The 17,177-nt window shown below is 35.5% G+C and overlaps 1 protein-coding gene across 1 annotated transcript in view; it reads right to left on the bottom strand.

The window, feature by feature from the left end:
• Positions 1–393: 393 nt before the first annotated feature.
• Positions 394–17,177, bottom strand: part of RASEF (RAS and EF-hand domain containing) — a 107,299-nt gene continuing 90,515 nt past the window's right edge. Inside the window, exons 16-17 of the mRNA XM_020966961.2 lie at positions 15,311–15,387; positions 394–3,700 (exon numbers count right to left, since the gene is read on the bottom strand). Of these exons, the coding sequence (XP_020822620.1) occupies positions 3,598–3,700; positions 15,311–15,387 (180 nt within the window). The 3' untranslated portion in view covers positions 394–3,597. The remainder of the gene's footprint in view (positions 3,701–15,310; positions 15,388–17,177) is intronic.

Raw genomic sequence — 17,177 nt, forward strand, 5'->3', positions numbered from 1 at the left:
CAAAGAACACTGCTTTCAAAGTGCACTTAGGAGATGTTTTCATATAGGGCTCATCCTAGAATTAAAAGGGCATTCATATAGCTGGGGGCCAAGCAGGGGGAAACATTCGAAAGGCCAATTAAAGCACGCTTTATTGAATTTGCAATACCTACAGCATATCTGTGGCTCCCCAGAGATAAGAAATGCTATAAAAAGTATATTTTACATCATAATTATTAATGGTTTGAAGAAAAATAAAAATGAATGAAATTCAGTCCAGGCTCTGAAAATATGGACCATAGAAATCAAAAGCACAAAATGATTATTCCATACTCTAAGGCCTACTTAATACAGAGGAAATTTCTTATATACATATGTACACACATATAAAATAAACTCATTACTAAATATGAATGCTATACAAATATGAAAATAAATCTTTTATTTCAAACTTTATTTTCAGTAGTAAGGCTGTGGAATGTGGGTTTATACAAATCACATTAAGTATTAAATTATCAAAACAGTAGAAAAATGCATTTTGGGGGAAAATGGCGCTAAAAGTTATGACTGAAAAATGTCTCATTAAAGACATTTTCCGGAATGAAATTAATATACCACTCAAATTGCCAGAATTCATGATTTTAAGAAAGGATATAGTATAACATCAATGTGAAATAAATAGAGCCAGGTATGTGCTTGCAAAGAGAACTAAAGAAATAAGAATGAATTGATTAAGTGCAATCTTCTATCTGATTTTAAAGCAATAAACAAATATGTCTTCAGATGTAAAAACAATTTTGTTAAGTTCATCTATTTCTGGTCAAATCTACATCCTGATACTGATTTCCATCTTAGTGGAGATAGGGGTAGGTTTGTCTTGTTTCAACAAAATTAACCTTTAGATGTTAAGTTTCACATTCTGATTACATCATTAAAAAATTTCACTAACTCCACACTTAAATCAAGTTCTTCATTTAGCCCTGCAGCCATATTTTATTTTGGCTAATAATGAATGAGTTAGCTGACTTTACAAACAACAATGGAACAAAATAATACTTCTTTCTAATATACATAATCTTATTTACAGACTATCAGACAAGTATGAAGACACATTCCCTTGGAAATAAATAGGCGCCATAAAATGAGGTGTACTACATTACATAGCTTTCAGGTATGATGAACATCCCAATAGATATACAAAAGTCCTAACGCATGATATTTATATCAGTCGCATTCCATCAGTAGTTCAACACTGTCAGAGACAAGTAAGTCATAACATTAGGGGGCCAAAGCATAGCAGCAACATCTTTGCTTCACTAGGCCACTGAAAATTAAAAAATCAAAAAGAACTAATACATTTATACATAAATTAAGGACAATATGGCACAGACAAGACATTTTATTTGACCAAAAATTCGTTTTTATGCTGGTGCACCATTTTCAAAAGTAGACTCACCTTTTAAGAACTAAATCTTTTTTTATAATTTTTTTTAAATTTTTTAGGCAATTGGGGTTAAATGACTTGCCCAGGGTCACACAGCTAGTAAGTGTCAAGTGTTTGGTCTGAGGCCAGATTTGAACTCAGGGCCTCCCGACTTCAGGGCCAGTGCTCTACCCACTACGCCACTTAGCTACCCCGAGAACTAAATCTTAAAGAGTACACTAAAATTAAAAATAAAAAACACAATCTTGTGCTGCCTCAGAGTTAAATCAGAGCTTATTATGAACTTTTCTTTTAGTTAGCATACTAAATTTCTTGTTACTGATAACAGTTTTCTGTTAATTTCATCAACAAACCTTGAACTTGAACCTTAGGTCAAGTTGAGTAAGATTCCCTCTGGTGAATCAATGGTTCAGCTCTATGTAGCAAGTAACTGAAATGTTAGTTTCCTTTTTTCCTAGTTAAACCTATAGATAGCCATGTCTCATATATGTGAGGATTTTTCAAATAAATTATTTAAAAAATCCTGAAATTATCTCACTCAACCTCATTTACCATAAGATGGGATGCATTTTGTCTACCACACAAACACCTTGGCTACCATATTGAGAGTTGTCCTATTTTATCTCACAGACACCAAAGAAACCAGAAGGCCATATTCATTTCTAAAGAGAGGACAGGTGCTCTTAATGGTTGTCTGGAGTGGGAATGAGAATGACTATTTATAATTTATATATATATTTATAATGCCAGAAAGATTTTTTATAACCTCCTCTCTATATTTTAAACTAAGATGTGCCGTTACGAACCAATTTTAAAAACCTGAAAAAATATAGATAGTATCTTTAAATATCTGTTGTATTTAATATGGTTAATGCAAATAATAATAAATTAAAATACTTAAGTTTTTATGAAAGATTCTTATGAAACTATTGAAAGTTTTTAATAAACATAGTACAAGTTCAATCTACCAATACAAAATTTTTTTCTAAAAAACTCTTATTTCAATTAAAAAAAAAGTACAGAGTGATATGTCTAGCAAATCATACCTTTTTTTTTGTTTGTTTGTAATTTGGAATATTTTCTATTAAAATCTAAGGTTTTAACTTACTACACATAGTATATTCTCTACCAATACAAAATTTTTTTTCTAAAAAACTCTTATTTCAATTAAAAAAAAAGTACAGAGTGATATGTCTAGCAAATCATACCTTTTTTTTTGTTTGTTTGTAATTTGGAATATTTTCTATTAAAATCTAAGGTTTTAACTTACTACACATAGTATATTCTAGTATAGCAAGATAATTTTTTCTTCCTCTACAGAAATAGTTCCCATGAATCAAAATGTTTTCTCTTTTAAAAAAAATCCATTACTTTTTTTTAAAAAAGATTGATTTTTCAATTAATAGCATGGCCTGAGACATAATATATCAATCACTTTTAACTTTTAATAAATACTTCTCTTTATTTTTAACAGTGAGAGAAATAATACTCTTGCTGTATCAAAATAATGAGTTCATGGCTAGAAGCTATATTCTTCCTAAAGGATATAGGCATGATAAATCATTCTGAACTTCAAACCATGAAGTCACAGGCACATAGAGCTGGCTGGGACTTCAAAGATTATTTAGGCCAACACTCTCATTTTTTAAAATACATGAGGAAACTGAGGCACCAACACATTAAGTAACAGCTAGGTGGCTTAAGGGTATTGGCAGGATTATAACTCTGATCCCAGACCAGGGTTATTTCCACTACACCAACTATTTACATGTGTCAAATAAATATTTTTGGAGGTAATGGAAAAGTAACTTATCACATAAATCTTTAAATAAGAGCTTCTTTGCTAGTTCTGATATGAGAGGAAGGTTACTTAGAGTTTCTGAAAATCAGTTTATCAGTAAAATTTTATTGGAACTTGAACAAAATGTCTCCGATGGCCAAAAAACAAAACAAAAAACCAAATAAAAAACCCCTATTTATGAACTCCCATAATCACATGGAAAAGAAGGGGAGATTGAATAGAGGCTCCACAATGAGATGAAATAAACCGTGGTATAGACGACCCATGCTATATAACTATCCACATTCTAGCAGTCACTGGTATATGCCATGCCATTACTCATGATAATAACGATGTTGAAAAATAAGATTTCTTAGGTCCAAAAGGTTCTGATTTATCCATTACAGCAGTTCATCTGTGCTGACTTTTTTGCGCCTGTCCCAGTCAAGTTGGTAATTGATTTACTGTCGTCATCATCAGCTCTTTTTCTCACTTCCCTTAAATAAAAAAAAATCACAGAAATCCTAGGTTAACAGAATTCACTTTTATTTACATAGCAGTATAAATAAATAACAGCAGCAATGATAATCTAGTATCCACAGCTAAGGTAAGTTTATCTGTAATTTTCTGTTTCTTTTACATTTTTTCATAAGCACTACATAACTCGTAGATACGATATGCTAACTTTCACCTTCCAAAATTTCTCTATAAGAGAAATAGTCCCTATATGCCAATCACATATACACAGATGTGTATGTATATGTATATATACACTTATATGTACATTTATGAAATATGTGTATATTTGCACATGATTTACCTCACACAAATATGGTATAAGACAAATACTCTTATATACTGAAAAACTGCTTTATATAAAGAGAACTATCATAATACAAAATGGGTTTTAATTTTTTCTTTATATGCATGCACACATAAAGAATATAAAGGTATGTGTCCATATGGCTCATATAAACTATATATATAGACAGTGATAGTGTATCGATATATAGATATAGATATTTACAGACACATGTAAAGAATAAATTGTGCTTTGCGGAAGATATCTATGTGTACATATGTTTGTGTATGTACAATGTAAAGAAAAATGGAAAATTGTGCTAATACATATGTGTCTATTTGCATACATACACAATGTCCACCTGGTGCCTGTACAGAACACTTGGGATGGTATCGCTCCACATGGAGAGGCTAAGAAGCCTTCTTTCAGGAGGACTGTGATGATGTGTAAGGCAAGTGTCCTGGAGAGACTGTGAAGCATGGGAAACACTCTGTAACTGATTCTGGATCATTTTAACCCTGTGCTGAAACAGGTGGTTCTTTGATTAGCTAAGGGAGGCATTCAAAGTGTTTGTCAGTATCAGCTACTTCCTTTCTTGCCTCATTTGCTCTTGGGGGAATCTCATTGATTCTTTTGCTCATTATGTCCAGTGAGAGACAGTACTGGTAAAGGAAAAGGTCTTGGAGCCTTCTTCCCCTGAGGCCAGATGGCTCAGTGAAAGGGCCTTAGACCTTGACCTTTGAGTTTCTTCTTTTCCATTCTAGATTAAGGGAGTGGAGTTTCTGAGACCATGTGAGTTTAAAAGCTTCAGAGGGTCCCTCAGCATACCAGGGTTCATATTGGTTCACAACACGTATCAGTACTGTGCAGCACTAATGCCTCAAGGAGCAAAGAGTGATCACTGGGACCCCAGGCCCGTGGAAAGTGAGAGGAAGAATCACCCTGCAGTCGTGCTACACTGTGATTTGAAATTGGTGGGTCTAATGATATGTAGAAACTGAGTTAAACTTTGAGCCAATTCCCTCCTCCAAAAAGCAAGATGGTACAAAGGAGAGCATGCCCCTCAAGGTATTAGGGAAGTGTCTATAGTTTAATCTCACTATACAGCTAAAGTAAATACCCCTTTGTAAAAACTACCAGATGTTAGATGTGAAATTGAACCAGAGTGATATTAACTAGGTCCAACAAAGGGGGAAGAGAAAGGAGGAAAGCTAGCCAGTGAGGACTTGAGCTGATGGTGGTAGAAAAAAGAGACATCCCAATCCATCAGTGTACCCTAGAAAGCTGAGAGAGAGATGTAGCCTGCCTGCCTCTGAAGAAAAAAGTCAGAGCATACATACTACATGTGTGTACATATACAGACATATACACATATACACACAAGTATGTACATATATACATTGTGTCTATACCCATAAGCATATAAATATGTGTATACACGTATATGTGTACATACAAATGTACGCTGTGTCTATATCCATAAGTATATACATATGTGTATATGCATATATACATACATACATTGTACACTAGTTTTATGTTTATATTAAATGTATTTTCCCACAATTCCAGATTGTTATGAAGCGTTTAGGAGTAGCCTCAATTAATAGTTATAGAGTATTAGCCCTAACCGCAGATGTCCTGATTAGTGATAGTAATGGAGGTTAGAAAACTATAGATAAGTTAAATTAATGGATAATCCACAAAGCTCTCTTTAGCTACTGACTTCAGTGTGTTCCTTTTATTAGATGCCTTTATTTTACAGATGAGAAAAATAAAGTACAAAGAAAGGAAATTACTTCTCATAGGTCATGTAGATAATGAAGGTAATATCTGAAAAAAATATACTGTAGCTTTCTGGTATTCCTAACCCCCTTTGCCACTCATTTCACTTATTCTTTCAATATTACTCAAATTTCTTAAATTTGCTCTAAGTGTCCCCTCTAACTAAAAATAACAGTTCACATTCCAATAGTATACTTAGAGTTTATAGAGGGAAGATTCTGGGAAGATAGTGGAGTAGGTCAAGAAAATTCCAAGCTCTCCAGATTTCCCCCACAAATATAAAATAATGCCTCAGGACAAACGTAGAGCACTAAAGATAAACAAGAGTTGGGACAGAACAGTGGTCTTCCTAGGGCAATCACAGAAGATCAGAGGAAAATTCCCAGGACCAAGGTTTAGTCCCAGTGTAGAGTAAACACATCCAGGCTGTTTTGTTTGAAATAGCAGGTGGCAAGCCCTGGGGCTAGCTGGGTTGGGAGGTAACCTTGGTCTCTGCAAAGGAACTTTCACTTCCAGGACAGTATCTGGAGTCTGGTATCTGAGCCAGGGAAGATTAAGGGAGCCTCTGCTGATAAGGGACACACACCAGGCTCAGCTCAGCTACCCAGACACAGCCCTGGGCAAGAAGGAACCAGTTCATGCCCAGTGAGTACAAAAGCAATGGGGTAGGGGCAGCACTGACTGTGGGCACTTACAGGATGGCAGAGTTCTTGGTTTTGGTTCCAGGCCACAGGGAAAAATTGAAGGAGGATCTGAGGCCAGAGACACCATCCCCCATATCCCAGGACTAGAGGTGATTACAAAAAATAAGCTGCTATAAGTTTAAAAAAAAAAATGAGCAGGCAAAGGGGAAAGAATTCAACCACAGAAAGTTACTATAGGAATAGAAAAGACTGGGGTTTCTCTTCAGAGGAGGATAATTCAAGCAAAAAAAAGCCTCTCCTACCCCAAAGAGTAACATCAGATGGTCACCTGCCCAAAAAGAATTTCATAGAAGAACTTTAAAAAAGACTTTAAAATCAAGTGAGAGAAACTGAGGGAAACAATTTAAATAATAACAATCCAAGAAGAACAAGAACATTATAAAAAGAAAGTCAACCAATGAGAAAAGGAAATCCAGAATATTAAGGAAGAAAACAACTCCTTGAAAATTAGAATTGGGAACGAGGAAGCCAGCAAAGTTATAAAAGACCAAGAAATAATAAAACAAAATATAAAGAATAGAAAAAAAAGGTAGAAGAGAACATGAAACATAAGAAAAACAACAGATATGGAGAACAGATTAAGAATAGAAAACATAAGAATAATTGGACTACCTGAAAGCTATGATCAAAAAAAGAATCTTGATAAAATAACACAAGAAATAATTAAAGAAAATTGTCCTGAAGCATTAGAACAAGAGGGGAAAAGTAGTAGAAAAAATTCACCAATCACTACCTGAAAAAGATTCTACAAGGAAAACCTATAGGAATATCTTAGCCAGCTCAAGGATAAAATATTATGAGCAACAAGAAAAAAATAGTTTAAATATGTAACCATTAGAATTACACAAGATCTAGCAGCAGTGACACTAAAAGACTGCAGGTCTTGGAGCACTATATATTGAAGAGCAAAAGAACAGGGGTTGTGGCCAAAAATATCATACCCCACAAAGTTAAGCATAATCCTGAATGAGAAAAAAAATTTAATGAATTGTCAGACTTTCAGGATTTTGTTTAAAAAAAAAAACTGAACTTAAAAGAAGATTTGATAGATAAGAACCAAGAGAAATATAAGTTACATACCAAAGACTAACTAAAAGGGACTCAATAAGGACAGAATGTTTACCTTTTATAGAAAGAAACGTATGTCTAAAACTGTCATTAGTAATTGGGTAGTTCATGAAAAAAAAACTGGGGTAGACTTGAGTACGATATGATTTTAAAAAAGTAAAACCATTTAGGAACAGGCTAGAGAAGGAAATGGCAAACCACTCCAGTATCTTTGCCAAGAAAACCCCAAATGAAGTCACAGTCAGACACAATGGAAAAACGACCCAACAACAAAAGATAGTATCCACAAGAGGGTATGGTTAACCATGTCAAATACTTCAGAGTCATCATGAAAAGTTAAGACTGAGAAAAATCCACTGGATGTAGCTATAACGAGATCATTAATGGCCTTAGAAAGAGTAAATTCAGTCCAGCACAGGAACAGACACGAGACTTCAAGATGTTACAAAGTGAGGCGAGAAAGTAAAAGCAACAAATACATACTTTTTCTTGGAATCTAGCTGAAGAAAAAAAAGGGGCGAGGGGAGGACTATGGGACAACAGCTTTAAGAGGGTACAATCCAGTGAATGCTTCTTAAAAGACAGAGATCTGAGAAGGTCAGAGATCATCATACTTCTCTCTGGTATCCAAAACAGAACTCTGAATGTAATAAACACTATAAAAATTGAAGGTCACTGGTTCAAATTTATTCTAAAAATACAACATACACAGATATGTGATCTTGGCTTTATTTTCCTCAATCCAATTAAATAAAGTCATGCTTCATTTTAAAAACACTTGATTTTTTAAAAATTCAAACTTACAAAAATAGCTAAATCAGATTATAAGAATATACTTTATAAAATAATTCTTTATAAGCTCTGTTACTATATTTAAAATTATTCAATATTTAAAATTAAAATTTTTATTTGCACAGAACCCTTAAAAGAACACATCTAATTATAAAAAGCAAGGCCCACATTTTGGAAATTTTGCCTATACAAATATGCAAATATGTAGGATTTGAACACTAGAATTGTCCTAGAATGTCCTAGAATTCTCCACATTCAAATTTCAATAGTATTCTGGTAATAACAAATTTGCCTGTAAATGGGTTAATCATTAAGGAAAAGGTCCTACCAGCCAACTAAGGAAATACTATTTCTTGGAGATTCTAATTCTTAGAATATGATGTTTCCAAGAACAAATATAGTAGAATAAATTACAGCTTTAACTAGTCATTCATGGAGTTTCTTGCAAAACAAATTCAAAATCTCAAATGCTCCAAGCTGTCAATATTAAAGAGATTCTAGAGTAAATTTCATGAAACATCTTGTGAGAATTAGACTAGTACATTCCATGGCTGTGGAGTTGAAAGTTATCTGGATGATTCACTTGGTGGTCTATAAAATAAGAGCTTATTTGACATAAATTATGAATAGTAACCATCTGAAAAACTGTAAGTCACCTTAAAATCCACATTTTATCTCTACTTTATAGCACCTGACTCTTTAGGTCTAGTTATTTTGACAAACACATATTTTGGGCAAAGGTTCTCTAGTGGAATCATGCCCAATGTCAATGGTTACTTTTACAGAACGTCTTTTTGCTCTTCCACCTCATCCCAACAAAAGAATCCACATAAACTTGTTTTATCATACAACCAGAACATCTCAGACCTAGGGACCTTAAATCAACAGAACATGAAGGAGGTAAAAAAAAGCACTAGTACATGAATCACAAGTAAGTTTTCTGACTCCTGGAGCCGCCTAAGAATTTTTGTTGTCAATGTCATCTGGCCATAAAATGATGGAAATAAAATATGTCTTGTGATATGCTAGTTATCAAAATATCTTTGCATGCCAGGTGTTTTAAAGTAATAAATATAAGCTAGTTTCCAAGCTGTAAAAACAGTCATTGCTAGAACTGATCAAACATGCTAAATCTATTAGTAGATAGCCAAGAAGGAATCAACTTCTTCTAACTTCATGGTATAATCAAAGAAATAAATTCTGAGCTCTGGCTGTGACTAGGGCACTTTGGAAGGCACTTACCTTTAGCAGGATGCCAGAGTAAAATTTTGCTCGTTACTGTATTGACTTATTCAATGATCTCTACTGCATTCCCCATTAAAGTCCTACTCTGATATACCATTTTGACTTGGAAGTGACAATTTGTTCCCAAAGACTATGCCAAGGAATTACAAACTCTGGCAGATCCTATATCAAACTTGTGAAAGATATAGTCTAAGTTCAAATAATATGATTGGCAGAGAGCTGGTCACAACTCCAACAAAATAATAAAAAAAATTTAAATCCAATAACTTAGTTATTTTTTTTTCTTGTTATTGGTTTTTGTCCAAGGCAACTAACTCATGTCTACTAAAGCACAGAAAGACTGCAATCTACTTTAGCAGAAACAACAAAATCACTGATACTCTTAACTACTGAGTATCTGAAATATTATATAAAGACATCAACAAAAGTAGATATATAAAGCATTTACATATTGCCTCTGACAGATATTAGCTGTGTGGTCCAGGGAAAGTTACTTAATCTCTCAGTGTTCTGGGCAATTCTCTAAGACGGTTTCCTCACCTGAGAGTTCATAAGTCCAGTTCTTCTCTCGTCTTTAATTCTGTCACACAATAAAGCACTCTGGGAACAGTAATCTATTAATTAAGCATAGCCCTGAAGTAAACTTACTTTCTTTTAGACTCTCAAAGCACAATGGGATCAAAATGACTAGAAATAATATGTCTTTCCCCTAAAGAGTAGCTCCAGGATAAATTAGAATCACAGATTTTTTTTTTGGTGGTATACAGTAAATATTTAATTGCTAATAACTGACATGACCTTAGAGGTCATTCAGACCAATCCATTCATGTTACAGTTGAGGAATCAAAATTCCACAAAGTGCCCAAGGTCACTCAGTGACAATGATGGAACTGGAACTGGGATCTCTACAGACTCCCATAGTCTAATACTCCTTTCACTACGTTGTACACTTGTGCCTCAAAGTGCATAACACCATAGATGAGCAATCCGTTCTCCATTCAGTATCGGAAGTGATTTTGCAGTCTCATCATGTCACTCCCCCACTCAGCAAATTCAAATGACTTCCTATGTCCTCCAGGAGCACATATAAATGCTCGGGCATTTGAAGCCCTTCATAACCTAGCCCCCTTCTATTTTCCAAGCTTCTCACTTCATCTCACTCTTTCACTGTCTTTACATTAATGGAAACCTGACTCTCAGGAAAACATGAAATGGCTAGGACACCCTCTCCAGTCACTGCTGGCTGTGACTTCTTTCAAGTCCTCCTTTCTTTTTCAGCTCTTCCTTCATCATCCAGTGATTTAGGAGGAAGAATCTACATTATCTCCGTTCCCCATTGTTACTTTCAGACTCTCTCCCTTTGCTCCTATCCTGGTCTCCTTGCTGTTGTTCCTCAAAAAAGACCCTCCATCTTCTGACTTCAAGCATTTTCACTAGCTGACCCCATGCCTGGAACGCTCTTCCTCCTCATTGCTACCTCCTGGCTCCCTTCAATCCAAGCTAAAACCTCACCTTTTACAGGAAACTTTAATTTTAGTTTAAGAGCCTCTTTAATTTTAGTTCCATCCTTCTATGGATAATTTCTTATTTATTCTGCATATAGCTTATTACATAGTTGTTTTCATGCTGTCTCCCCCCAAAATACTGTGAATTTCTCAAAGGGTGACTGCCTTTTGAATTTCTTTGCATCCCCAGTGCTTAGAACAGTGTCTGACACATAACAGGCCCTTAGCAAATATTGATTGACTGACTACTAACGGTTCCCTCTTCTTTCAAAGGTTCATTCCATACATCTCTATCACCTTGTACAGATTCTTGTTGATATAATCGATTAGCCTTCAGGTCACTCCCTCTTCCTTTCTCAGGGAGTTTACTTTTTATATTGATTTCTAATTAAGAAAATCTATTTTCTCTCCCTCTAAACTCTCACCCCATTTGGGAAAAAGGAAAAATGAATTCTTTGTAATAAGAATACATAGGCAAGCAAAATGAATTCCCTTATTCTGAGTTCAAAATGCATACATCTCATTCTACACCCTGAATCCATCACCTTTCTATCAGAACGTAAATTGGATGTTTTATCATACATCCTCTAGAATCATGGCTGATCAGTGCATTATTCAGTACCTGGCTTACAGCTTTCTTCTCTTCCCCAACCCCAATTCTCTTATTTGGAGGTTTGGATAGACATGTAGGTCCTCCCTTGAACACCTTAGTCTCAAGGTTCATCACCTTTAACCTCCATCTCTACATTCCATCTCATCCATCGACAAGGCAATCATACCTTAATTCTACTCATCACCCATAATTTTCCACTAACATGTCCTTAAACTTTCAAATTCCCCACTTTGATAATCATCTCCTATTCTTTCATCTTTCCCTTTTTCTCAGTTTTCCTAAACCTATTATCTTCACCACAATCTCTAGTCCAATTCCCCTCTCAGAAAATCATTCCTGTTCTTCATTTTCCTCCCTGTAACCTTAATCTTGTGGTTAACCAGTTCAACTACATACTGTCATCTCACCTGAGGTACTGGTCCTCCCTAAACACCCTATATACCCCTAAACAACAAATGCTTATTGACTAATAAAGAAGATATTGTTTTCTTTAATCTGGTGTAAACGCCTGTGCTAACAAGGACAAATATTTTCCCTTGTAACAATTTAAGCATCCTCCTTTGTTATAATGAGTACCTTTTCCCCTCTGTGTGCTATACTTGCTCATGGCAAAACTGTCTTGTAAGAAACACACTGTCTCTATCTTCTCTTTTTAATCTCTGGAGAGAACATATGTATATGTTTATAATCAATACACCTATGTATATGTTTATATATACATATATGCATATATATATGTTATATATGTATACATTGTATTATGTGTGGAATTCATCTGCTATCACACACACATCCATCACCTACTGATGGTGTGCAACATGCTTTTGAGTGAATAAACAGACTGCAGTTTACCTGTCTGTATTTCATTATCCTAGGCTTATTCGAGCAGTAGCAAGTAAGAACCCCCAAAATTCCAGCAACGCTTCCCTTTCATTTTTAAATTTCTAGAAATAATCATTATGCATTCTGCTTCCACATCTACTTCTCAAGCCCTTGCAAACAGGCTTCTGACTCCATCCCTTGCCCAAGACTACTTTCTCAAACATGACCAATATTCTCAACTGCTAAAAACCAATGGCTTTTTTTCTTTACTCTTCATATTCTTTGACTTTTCCAAATTTTTTATGTTGTTGACAAGCCCCTTCTGTTTATACACTCCTCTCTACCTCTGCCTTCTGTGACACTTCTCCCTTCCAGCTCTCCTATCTGTCAAACATTCATTTTTTTCAGTCTTACTGGTTCATCATCCACCCCCTGTTTGATAACCATATTCTCCAAAGGTTTTTGCTTTTCTCTCTCTGTTTCCCTTGGTTATCTCATTCTACCAACATGGATTCAATTATCTCCAAGCAGGGATTCTACACTTACCTAATAGGCCCTAATGTCTCTCCTGAATTTTAATTCTGCATCAAAAAATTGTCAGCTAGACATCTCCAGTAGGCTGTCCCATCAATACTTCAAATCAAAGATACTGATAATAGAATTTAACTTTTCCCTAAAACTCACTACAGTATCCATATTTCCCAAATTACTTTGTATTTATTTTGCACATATTCTACTTCCACGTCTATATATTGTCTCTCCCATTGGAATGCTCCTACAGGGCAAGAACTGTTTTGTCTTGTCTTTGTATTTCCAGCACTTAATATGCCCTCTCCCAAGGAAACCTGGACTCTGTCCCTGGTGCCCTGGTTTCTGAGAGGTGAGCTTTTTCATCCTAACTGGACTGGAAACAAGCCTCCATTTCACTTTTCCAAACCTTGCCAATTCACACATACTCCATTCTAAAGGGGGAAGATCCCTGAGCTTACTTCCCTAGGTGTGTATCCCAAGTGCATAGTCCAGTGTCTGGCACATAACAAGTACACGATATATAATTTTCCATACATATATACACCTGGCACATGTTTTCGTAATTACTGTTCAGATAGTCACATTCAACTCTTCATGAGTCCATTTGGGATTTTCTTGGCAAGGATACTGGACTGGTTTGTCATTTCCTTCTACAGCCCATTTTACAGATGAGGAAATTGAGGTAAACAGAGTTAAGTGACTTACTTAGGGTTATACAGCTAATAAATGTCTGACGCTGGATTTGAACTCATATCTTCCTGACTCCAAGCCTAGCACCTCTATCCACTGTGCCACCTAGCTGCCCTAGATCTGGCACATAGTAGACACTTAACAGGTCTTTGTTGATTGATTGATCTCAAATATCTCCATTTCTGGTAGGCTATTCCCATCCTTCCAATCACCAGGGTTCACAACCTAGAATTCATCTTTGGCTTTTCACACTTGCCCCATAGACCTAATCAGTTCTCAAGGCTCATCAGTTCTATGTAGAGAACAGATCCAAATCCTAATCCCTCTAGGCCTCAGTTTTCTTATTTCTAAAATACAGGAATTGTACAAAGTGATGTAAAAGGTCCCTTCCATGGATCTTTAGAGGTCTGTGACCAGCATTTTAAACAGTGAATAGTTAGGATTAAGTGGTTCCTTACGGTAAAGCACCAGTTTAAAATACGTTAACTTGTTCAAATTGTGAATATATCATCAGCAGAAGAGGTTTTTCATCAAAGAAAAGATAATGTCTCTGAAAACCTACAAAGCATCTTCACTACTGAAATTATATCTTGGTAAGTCTACCATTTAAAAACAATAGCCTTGATTTCATTTTTGTCCTCTACATTTTAATTTTCAAATATTTGAATTCTTGAGAGTTGCTCACAGATCAGATTTCTCTTCTGTAAGGATTCTCTCCATTAAGGGACACCTCCCCCAAACTAAGAAATCTGATACGGGTAAAAGTATTAAGACTAACGGATAATCTTATCTGCTCAGATTTTTCAGAAGAATTAAAATGCTTACACTCAAATCTATTAAATTTAGCACTGATACTTACCACAACAAAGATCAAAATTAATATCATTTCCACAGATTAATAATTACTCAGAAATAGCTTTGACAAAGTATTTTCAAATTGCCATATCAGTAGGACAAAGCGTGGGGTAACAAAAAGTGCACCAGGCTGGGATCTAGGAGACAGACATTCTAGTCATTCTAGTCCCAACTGGCCAAAAAATGATCTGTGTGTCCTTGGGCAAACCATTTCTCTGGGTTTTAGTTTTCTCGTTGGTAAAATGAGGAACAAGAAAGTTGGAAGAAACAACTTCTAAGGGCTTCTCTCCCTCCCCCTAGCTAGAATGTTCTCTGAAAATTGCTCTAAATAATTTTTTTTGAACATTGGAAAATGTCATAATGGGTGGCTGTAACTCATAATGGACTGTTGTATTCAAAATCAGGTTCCTGGAAATGAGTCACAGAAGTCAACAATTAGCTTTACAGTGACATTTTAAAGAAATGTCAACTGCACCTCTAATGCACCTGTTTTGTTTGGCACTGAAGGTATTTTCTAAAGCAACCTATTCTCATGAAGAACATGTTTATTTACTCCCTTCCTGCAATCAGTAGAGGAGAGTGTTTTGTAACTGATGTTATAATGGATGATTCAGGTCAGGAAGTATGACCTAAAAACATCTAAAAACAAAATCAATGGAACCCTTGTTTTTCAAAAACATGGTAGATGGTTTTACCGAGCCAGATGAAGAACAGCTTCCACAACATTAGAGCCTTCTTTAGCACTTGTTTCACAGAATAAGGCACCATAGGTCTGGGGAGAAGAAACACATTCAACAGTTACACAGAAGGCCAGGCTTTTCTAGGAATTTCAGCATTTTAATCAAATAAATCCTTAGAGTAACTAACTTGATCTGAATACCTGCCCATAAATTTCTTGTTTCATTTTTTAAGGGATGACTATAATTTGCTAAAGATTTTCAAAGACTTTGAATGCACAAGGGAGGAATACCAGGGTTATATGGATTACAGATACAGTTATATGGTCTGAGTGTTGGAATTAAGTGCCAGAAGGAGAAGACCTGAGTTCAAATCCAAACTTAAAAACTTATTAGCTATGTGACCGTAGAAAAGTTATTTAACTTTTCTTGGCCTCAGTTTTCTTCATCTGTAAAACGAAGATAATTGCAACTGTCTCAAAGAGTTGTTAAGAATCAAAAGTGTTTTGCAAACATCAAAGTTATGTAATTACTATCATTATTATTATTATTATTATTATTATTATTATTATTATTAAGGAGGTGGAGGATGTTCTATAAGAAGAAAAAATTTGGTGATCTTTTCTTGGGCTTTAAAATTATCATTCCCAGGATTCTCATCTTTGAAACCTCAGAGTTACCTCAGACTCTTTTCCTCACCGTCATGCCATATACCCCATCAGCTAGTAAGTTCTCCCAATTTACTTTCACATCTCCTGCATCCATCTCCTCTTCTTAACTCCCACAGCACCCTATTATGGTCCCTCACCTGAACAACTGAAGTAGCTTCAACACACTTATCCCTCTCCCCATCCTCTCTCCCCAGCAATCCATCCTTAATATCAGTGGCAGAACCTTTCAAAAATAATCAATCAATAAATATTTATAAGCACCTACTATGTGCCAGGCACCGTGTTAAGTGCTCTTTCATAGAATCTGGGAATTCGAAGAGACTGATCTAAGCACAGAAGGAAAGCCCACAATAAATAACAGAAGTGACATTGACCATCAAATCTCTATATGCAGACATCCAAGGAGGGAGAACCCAGCACTTCTGAAAGCAATTCATTGCACTTTTATATCCCATGGTCTAGCATGGTACCAAGCACATACTAGGCTCTTAATAAGTCCTTGCTGGTTGATTAGAATAGCTTTAATTGTTAAGAAGGTTCGGTATTTGTTTTTTGTTTTTAGATACAACGTCAAGCCTCAATTTGCCTCAGCAATTTCTATGGATTGTTCCCATCTCTGGAGCCAAAGACAACATTATAAAGGGTATGACAGTGACCCATGTTTGTGTTCTTCGTTCCCTAAGGCCAAGGCATAATGCCTCTAAATGTATCTTTCCCAGTGCTTCTCTATAATAAAGCAGGTCAAATACCTGAGTCTTATTTTCTGGTTAAATACCATGAAATCCTTCAACCAGGACTCATGAACTCCAAGTCCTTCACTAGTCTGTTAACCTTTCTCTAAACACTCTCTCTCCACCTTACCAATGTCCTTAAGCTGTGGTGGCTAGAACTGAATGTGATACTCTGGATGAGGTCTGACTGGGACAGAGTAGAGTTCTCACCTCTTCATTCCGGAAGCTCAAGATCACATCATGCTCTCTTAAGCACAGGTCATGGCATCTCCATTGCATTTGTTCACTGATTCCCTTCTGCCTACCAAGTAAAGCTTAAATTCCTTTTCTTAGTATTCAGGGTCTTCCACAAACCTATACCACTTCACTTTTTCTTTCCAGTCTTATCTCATATAACTGTCCTTCAGGCCCTCTTTGCTTTGGACTGTTTCTATCTGCTCTTCCTAAAACATTTTTTCAACTTGAGCAGTGGATAAAACACTA

The sequence above is a fragment of the Phascolarctos cinereus genome, unplaced genomic scaffold, assembly GCF_003287225.1.
Source record: "Phascolarctos cinereus isolate Bilbo 61053 unplaced genomic scaffold, phaCin_HiC Scaffold_4;HRSCAF=312, whole genome shotgun sequence".
NCBI lineage: Eukaryota > Metazoa > Chordata > Mammalia > Diprotodontia > Phascolarctidae > Phascolarctos > Phascolarctos cinereus.